This window comes from Cynara cardunculus (genome assembly GCF_001531365.2).
Source record: "Cynara cardunculus var. scolymus isolate 2C chromosome LG 2, CcrdV1, whole genome shotgun sequence".
Taxonomy (NCBI): domain Eukaryota; kingdom Viridiplantae; phylum Streptophyta; class Magnoliopsida; order Asterales; family Asteraceae; genus Cynara; species Cynara cardunculus.
The window spans coordinates 67,808,363-67,816,730 of record NC_037529.1 but is presented as its reverse complement, the minus strand read 5'-3'; the positions used below and the strand labels follow the sequence as shown (position 1 = coordinate 67,816,730).

At 35.1% G+C, this 8,368-nt stretch overlaps 1 protein-coding gene and 1 non-coding gene across 2 annotated transcripts; both read left to right on the top strand.

Moving 5' to 3' along the window:
• The first annotated feature begins 3,610 nt into the window (after window positions 1-3,610).
• LOC112507290 (TPR repeat-containing thioredoxin TTL1-like) lies at window positions 3,611-7,632 on the top strand. Its single transcript, XM_025111816.1, has 8 exons — window positions 3,611-3,911; window positions 3,993-4,558; window positions 5,001-5,196; window positions 5,293-5,480; window positions 5,568-5,901; window positions 6,305-6,509; window positions 6,595-6,701; window positions 6,919-7,632. Exons 1-8 carry the CDS (start codon window positions 3,612-3,614, stop codon window positions 7,069-7,071), a joined length of 2,049 nt encoding a protein of 682 aa, XP_024967584.1. The 5' UTR covers window position 3,611; the 3' UTR covers window positions 7,072-7,632.
• Window positions 5,962-6,079, top strand: LOC112508329. The gene has a single exon (XR_003068704.1). It is a non-coding gene; the product is annotated as a small nucleolar RNA snoR104 (small nucleolar RNA).
• Window positions 7,633-8,368: the final 736 nt, after the last annotated feature.

The following is an 8,368-nucleotide window of genomic DNA, read 5'->3' as shown; positions in this document are numbered from 1 at the left end:
ATATTTATATATGTTAAAATAGAATAAATAAACTCACACACCCTCCTCACATTTGGTAAGATTTGAACCCCTGATCTCCTATGATGCCAAAGACTTACGCCAAAAGCCTTTTGGTTTCTTTTTGCATCTTGTGGGCAAGAAAAATAATCTAAACATAATAAAATAATTAGTTGATTAAAAATTAAACTTATTCAAAAGCCCTTTGGTTTCTTTTTGCATCTATGGGATCAATTAATTTTATGGTTGATTGGGAGTTCTCCGGTTTTCAATTTCACGTAGTTGTGACAACAACCATCTAAACGTCCAATGCACATAGCCCAAGTGACCATCAAGGCTACCTCGCATGATCATATTGATGCCCATCTATCCACTAAAGACTGATGCACCAACCAGACGCCCACAAGAATTAACACATGTCCAACGAATTAATCCAACCCTAACCAAGTCAAGCAAAGACTCAAGATAGGAATTTGAGTCCATAGGGATTCAAATTACGTCTACCATAATCAAGGGATCGTCGACCAACAATCATCAAACGGACACTATAAAAGACCAAAGCACACTCCAAGGTAGGGTTCAATACTTCTGGCAAGCCGTAGCTTTCACTGCTCTCAAAGAACGCTAGCACTTTATCATACTTTAGTATTTGTTGAACTCTTTATTGTCTAAAATCCGCACCTATTTCATGGAGCTTTTCGATGTAACTTCTCTTGTATTGTCGGACACCCCCATTCATAGCGGATTGCCCGCAGGTTTTACCAATTCAAGGTGGAAATAGGTCGCCAATTTCCGGTGTTACCTCTTTTTATTGCTTTTTTTTTTACTTTACATCGTCCATACTTCACTTTATTCACATATCTCAGTTAACATTATTTTCTTTGATCGAGCTTTAGTCGGTGGACAACCAAACCAAATTCACATCACTATTGATCAAGAATTTGGCCAAAAACATCAGTCATAGGCCGAAAAACCATATCTGGTCTGCTGGTCATAATCATTGAGCTCTAACCGACTTTTTTTAATCCTACGTGTTCATCTCTAATCCACTTTAACTTACACAAATGTACAATACAAAAACACATATATTCTTGAAACCTATTACAATTTCAAGCGTATACGTTAAATCTTACCCTACATTTACCGTCCAACAACCCTTTAATACCTGGAAAGCCGTTAGAAAAGTTCGGGCGATACTTTCCATGAATTTGTTCGCTATTTTTTCTCCCTTTTGACTTCCAAAACCCGAAAATCCACAAAAGCTATTTAATTTATACCATGAATATATAAATTAATTATTTTAAAAACTTGTATAAAGTATTAAATTTGGAAGTCACAACCAATTGATTATCAATGAATATGGTCAAAATCATCACACAAGTTATCCTTCACAAAACCAATTTTTGGGATGAGAAAATTGACCAAATTCACTAATTTTTCTGATAGACGAATATATATCTGCTCTTAAACAAAATTATATATTAAGATTTGTCAAATCTCCTGATCAGATTCATAATATTTCCATGTATGTATTTAATAATTCAATACTCTTTGAATTTGTTGAACTTTATTACGCGAATCTTTTTTCACACAGTATTTGCTGCGGTATTTACTTGTTTGACCTTCAAAATTTATTTGAAATCCATTCATTTTACTCAAATTTTAGGCTGTAATTAATGTTTTTATTTTCATTTATTTTTTTTAAATTAAAAAAATAGATTGATTACATATGGAGGACACCAATTACTGTGGATTTATGCACATTAGATCATAGCATTAGTATAATATTATAGATCAAGAAACCAAAAGATGTGTATATTATATTATATTATATTATATAGCATTTGATAAAAATTATTAAAAACCATTTTTAATGTATGAAGTACTGTTTATTGATGCATATTACTTAAAATTTAAGATTACAAGTAATTTTGCATAACTACAACTTATTAAAGCTTCATTTTTAAATTCGTGTAACTGACTGCAGATAAACATAATCAAATACAAGATAAACATCCATTTTAAATATAATTAAGATAGTCATTGAGTTTTAACATAATGTTCAATTATTATCTTTTATAAAAAAAAGGTATAAGGGTACTCGGACAATGCAGCGAGATAGATCATAATTTTAATGTTTTTTTTTGTCTCAATTGATGTTATAATACGGTTTATGTGGTTTTGAAAAAAGCGATAATAATTTTATTTTTGAATAAATGTAAATATGAAGATATATATTATAAAAAAGTGGGAAAAAATTATTGATATTAGTAACAAACTAACTATATAAAATTTCTCCTTTTTTTGTGTATTTCTTTAATTCATTTTTTATTTTTGGTTTACTAATATATATTTTTTATAAAGATAATAATTAAGTATTTTGTTAGAATATAACTAAATAATTATATTAATTATATTTTAAATCTTTTATATTTAAAATGAGATGTTTATTCTCTATTTGATTATATTTATCTGCAGTTAGTTCACGAATTCAAACATAAAACATAAAGCTTTAATGAGTTGTATTTATGCAAAATTTACTTGTAATCTTGAATTTTAAGTAATATGCATCAATAAACGATACTTCATGCATAAAAAATAGTTTTCAAGAGTAATAGATTATATTGTTAAATAAAAAATAAATTACTTTGTTATTAAATCTAAATTAAATTATAATACAAAATTGAATTAAAAGAGTTACAAAAAAAAAAAAAAAACTATTAAATAGTTAACTTGATACTAATATCGATTTATTTTTTTTAAATTTTTATGTTATCTTCAAATTTATATTTCATTCAAAAATAAAAACATTATCGTCTTCTCAAGACCACATAAAATCATATTTTATCGATAGAGACAAAAAAATAAAAAATAAACATTAAAATCAAGATTTATCTCACTGCATTGCACGAGCACGTTATTAGTATATAGAGATGTTTATGGAAAAAAACCCAAAAAAATGATAAACTGAAGAATATCATCTATGTATACAAGTAATTGAAATTGTTTCTTGGTTTTATACAAATATGCATGTTATATATATATATATATACATACGAGACAAATTACTTATAAATTACTTGTATACATATATAAATACAATTCAAATCAACGATTATTAGAGTATTTCTCGGTTTTTTTAATGGTTTTTGACCTAAACAAATGGTTTTTGACACCTCTCTCTCTCTATATATATATATATATTTGAAGTGCAGAGGGCAGTAAAGAGAGAAACCTCTGGCTCGTGAAGCACCAGGCAAGAAGTCGAAATATTTAAAAGAAAAAAATAAAATAAAATAAATCCATCATCTCCTTCCATTCTCTTTCCTCTCTGTAAAACCCTCTCTCTCTCTCTTGAACCATTTCACATTCATTCTTTGCTTCTCCTTTTAAATCACGAGATCCCCATCTCTTTCCCTTTCTTTTTCTTCCCTCCCCTTGTTCTATGTTTCACTGTGTTGTAATCCATCGCAGGTTGTATTTTAAAATCAACCACACCCATTGCTAACATCACTAGAAAAGATTGTGGGGGAGAGAGAGAAAGTTCGAAGCTTTATCTCTCTCTCTTGACTCTTGTTGTGTTTGCAGATAGGTTTTCTTTTCAAGAATCTGAAATGTCGCATTCGTCTAAATCGGTTTCTGAGTTAGGGTTTGATGCACTCTCCGATCGCCTACGGAAATCACTCACTAGCGACGGTAACGCCGCCGATAACACCAATAAACCAGACTTCCGGGAACTTGATTTGGGTTCGCCCATTTCGCCTTTACGGGTCGGACCAGCGGTTAGCAGCAGCTCTAGCTCATCCGGGTCGGGGTCGGGTTCGGGTGGGAATGGAAATGGGTCTCACTTTCTTTCCACCTCTAGAAGGTCAGATTCCGGCGAGTTATCGGCTGATAGTTCTCCGACGTCTTCAGTAGGTGGGTCTTGTTCAAAGAAGTCGACTCACTTCCGNGATAGTTCTCCGACGTCTTCAGTAGGTGGGTCTTGTTCAAAGAAGTCGACTCACTTCCGATCCTATTCCGCCGGAGGAACCGGTGGTCACCCGTTAATCTACTCCGGCGGAAGCTCTGCAACTTCTCCGACCACCAATGTGCTTCCGACCGGCAATATTTGCCCGTCGGGAAGGGTTCTCAAGACGGGTATGATGGCAAGTCGGACCTCAAAGCCCGATGTGTTAAGTTTAGGCACCGGTAATTACGGTCACGGCAGCATAATGCGGGGAGGTTCCGCCATCAAGTCCGCCGTGGCCGGCGGTAGAGGAGAAAACCCTGTTTCAGGCAATTCAAATCCATCTGTTTCGAGACGATCATCAACGGATCCAGAGGATTTGAAGAGATTGGGGAACGAAGAGTACAAAAAGGGACATTTTATAGAAGCATTGAGTTTCTACGATCGAGCAATATCACTGTCGCCGGAAAATGCAGCCTACCATTGTAATCGTGCAGCTGCATTGATGTGTCTCAAGAGATTGACTGAAGCTGTCAAAGAATGTGATGAAGCTATTAAGTTGGAATCTGGATATGTGAGAGCTCACCATCGTTTAGGATCTCTTCTTATTAGGTGAGTTCAAGAAAAAAAGTTCCAAGCTTTTTCATCTTTTTTTCATCATACTTTTTCAAGAAATCTTGAAGATTTACCCATACCATTTTCCCAGATCTAGTTCATGAATTTGATCCTTCGATTTTGTGGGTTGGAGTCCAAATCATTGTTGCCCATCTTGTGCTTTACTTAATCTTTAGTTTTCACATGCTAATAAATGATTGATCTTGTGAAAAGAATTACATCTGGCTTATAGGGTTGGTTTAAATTTTGTTTTTTGCATCTATATTATTGTTTTACAAGTGGGTGTTGTTATGCTGCTGATCATGATCATGATCATGATCAAAGATGGTAATCATTAAAGATTAGATTGGTTTCTTGAATTCATAGGTTATGGACTTCTTTCAGTTATTCTCATCCATTAGATACAGTAAGTGAATCTAATTCATGTAAGCAATGACAGTTTAGGACAGGTTGAGAATGCAAGGAGACACCTTTGTTTCCCAGGGTACCAACCGGACCCGAAAGAGCTCCAAAAGTTGCAAGAAGTGGAGAAGCACTTAAATAAGTGTACCGACTGTAGGAGAGTCCGAGACTGGGGTGGTACGCTAAGGGAAAGTGATGCCGCAATCTCTTCTGGAGCCGATTCTTGTCCTCAGGTAAACCGATTTGCTTTAGAACTAATACAATATCATGCGATTGAGATCATTAGCATTCTTGTAATGGAACTGAATCATTTGATATCAAACTGTTAGCTATTTGCATGCAAAGCTGAAGCGCTATTGAAGCTCCGTCAATTAGATGATGCAGATTTGATTCTTTCGAATGTGCCTAAATTCAATGCATCTAGTTGCCTATCCTGTTCCCAATCAAAGTTTTTCGGGATGCTTTCTGAAGCGTACCTTTTATTTGTTCGTGCTCAAATTGACATGGCAATGGGACGGTGAGTTTTGTGTGTTTGTCTCAACCATTTAAGGGTTTTTTTTTACAAAAAAGATTCAAAAAATGACTTCTTTTTTCTTTTTTCAAGATTTGAGAATGCAGTTACCTCTATTGAGAAATCAGTGCAAATTGAGCCTCGAAATGTTGAAGTTGCGGTTTTGCTTCAAAACATACGGTCATTGTCTAGAGCTCGAGCTCGTGGCAATGATCTTTTCAAGTCAGAAAGGTTCACAGAAGCTTGTTCAGCCTATGGGGAAGGGCTTAGGCTTGATCCTTCAAATCCAATTCTCTACTGCAATCGAGCAGCTTGTTGGTTTAAGCTCGGCCAGTTGGAAAGATCTCTTGATGACTGCAATCAAGCACTTCTAATTCATCCAAATTATACAAAAGCACTTCTGCGAAGAGCTGCAACATATAGCAAGGTATATATATAATCTTGTTTTCACTCTTTATTCTCAAGGAAGTGAAATGGAAGTAAAGAAGGGGAGCATTTAAAGTCATTGATGTTGCCTGATATACCCTTCCAACAACAAAATCTCAAATTTCCTGCTTGTTGAATGTGAGTCATGTTCGCAAGTCTCTTAACTATGAGTCACATAAACTACCCATATACAGCCCCGACCCACGGGCTGCAAATTTCTTGTCATAAGTTCATGTGACAAGCTGTCGTCTTTTCATTCTTTATATTAAAGAAAGCAATGTTCTGTTTGACAGTTGGTCCAGTTTTAAAGAATCGAATGTGGATGTTTTCTGTTTTATATAAATCAATGGTACATGCTGTTTTCAGTTTAAATTTGTGAAATGTGTTTTATTTTGCATTTACAGCTTGAGAGATGGGCTGAATCAGTGAGAGATTATGAAGTTTTGAGGAGAGAGCTTCCAAACAACAACGATATAGCCGAATCTTTATTTCATGCCCAGGTGGCGTTGAAGAAATCCCTTGGCGAAGAAGTGTATAACATGAAATTTGGTGGAGAAGTTGAATTGATTGCTGGTCTTGATCAGTTCAAAGCTGCAGTTGCTTCGACTGGTTGGTTCTTTATTCTTCCCAAAATGCGCTCTAATTCTTTGTCCTTTTTTGGAAGTTTTGTTGATATTTTAAGTTTGAAATGTAGGAGCTTCTGTTGTTCTTTTCAAATCAACGTCCGATCTTCAATGCAAGCAGATATCTCCGTTTCTTGACACCTTATGCACCCGATATCCTTCTATAAACTTTCTCAAGGTAAACAAGAAACCGTCTTTATATGTTTAGTGCGTACCATTTTGAAGCACCCAAAAGGAAAAAGAAAATGACGGGTTCTTCGAACAAAAGAAAAACTCAGAAAATGTTAAAAAGCTTCGATTTTTATAATGGAAATGTGATTCTTACGTTTGCTGTCAACAAAAAGCTCGATCCTACTTCCATCTGTTGAATAATTGGTTCTTTTTGATGGAAAAAGGTTGATATCGAAGAAAGCCCAGCAATTGCAAGTGTGGAGAATGTGAGGATTGTACCAACAATCAAGATTTACAAAAAGGGCATCCGAATGAAGGAGATGGTATGCCCATGCCGAGAAGTCTTGGAGTCCTCTGTCCGCCATTACAGTTTCTGAACGAAACCAACCGTTATCAGCCGTAGCTGCTATATACCAATAGATGGAGGACAGAATGGTAATTTCCTTCTCATCATACCCCAGTTTTTACAGCTGCTGTTGCTGCATCACAACTACATAAAAGCACAATAATTTCATCATTATTTCAAAGCCAATCCAGTGGAAACCAGAGAGGGTTAGATTAGTAAACTTTACCATAACCTTTGCAGTTGTTAAAACTTAAAAGATTCTATTCATTCACCCCCACCAGACCACCATTGCTCTTATGGAGCCATTTTCAATACTCCCCATTCTTTTCTCATCAAAATGTTAGCTTTTTTTAGAATTCCCATTTTACCCCCTTTTCATAAACCTATCTTCCCCCCTTGCCTCTGATGTCTTCTTCCATTTGAGATAGCATGTACAATGTAATTACAAGTGGGCTCCCATACTGCTGGCTGTCTTGTTCTAGATATGGATCTGTCCATTGTGTATATATATATATATGTGAAGATGAAGATATATACAAAAAGAAAAAGGAAAAAACTTTGGAGGAATAGATTGGATGGGTGTACTGAAACCATTTCATCAATAAAAATTTCATCTTTTTTTACTTGATTTCATTGTTATCTGATTGATGGTCTCTCTGCAGTCTGCATTACCCTTTGTTGGTAAAAAGTAAAGGGTAAATCTTTACATCTGTTACACCTAGTCACCTACCAGTAAATTTGTTGGCCTGTCTAGTTGCTTTGGTCAAAGGGTAAAAAGGTAAAAATGATTGTGGTTACTTTGAGGAGGGGGGGGGGGGGTAAAAAGTCAAAGAGAAGGGGTTGTTGACTAGATTTTGTCTTGAAAAACAGGACATGTGAAGGGCACTAAAGAATAAGTGGTGTGAATGTCATGTGTATGCAATGAATGAACCAGAACCAAAACCAAAACCACTTTAAAGAAAACCATGGACTCCATTAAATACTGCCCTAAAGATTCTTGATGGGTGTTGGTCCCCATTTCATGTTTTTGGTTTTGCATTTCTGGGCTTCTCATTCATTTGATTACCCTTGTTTTAATACAATTATTCATTGATGCCTTTACTGTAACTCCAAACCCATAATTTTATGGTTGGTGAGATCAATTTCATACATTCAATGTAACCCAACCAAAAGGCTGCCCCTATAACCTCTAACCGGATAAGAATCCTATTTGGGGAAGCATTGATAACGGATAGATAAAGGGTTGTTTGGTTGGTTTTTCATTAAGTCCTATATGTATAACTATTTGAATAAGTTGGGGTGTCATTAAGCTGCTAAAAAACGGATCC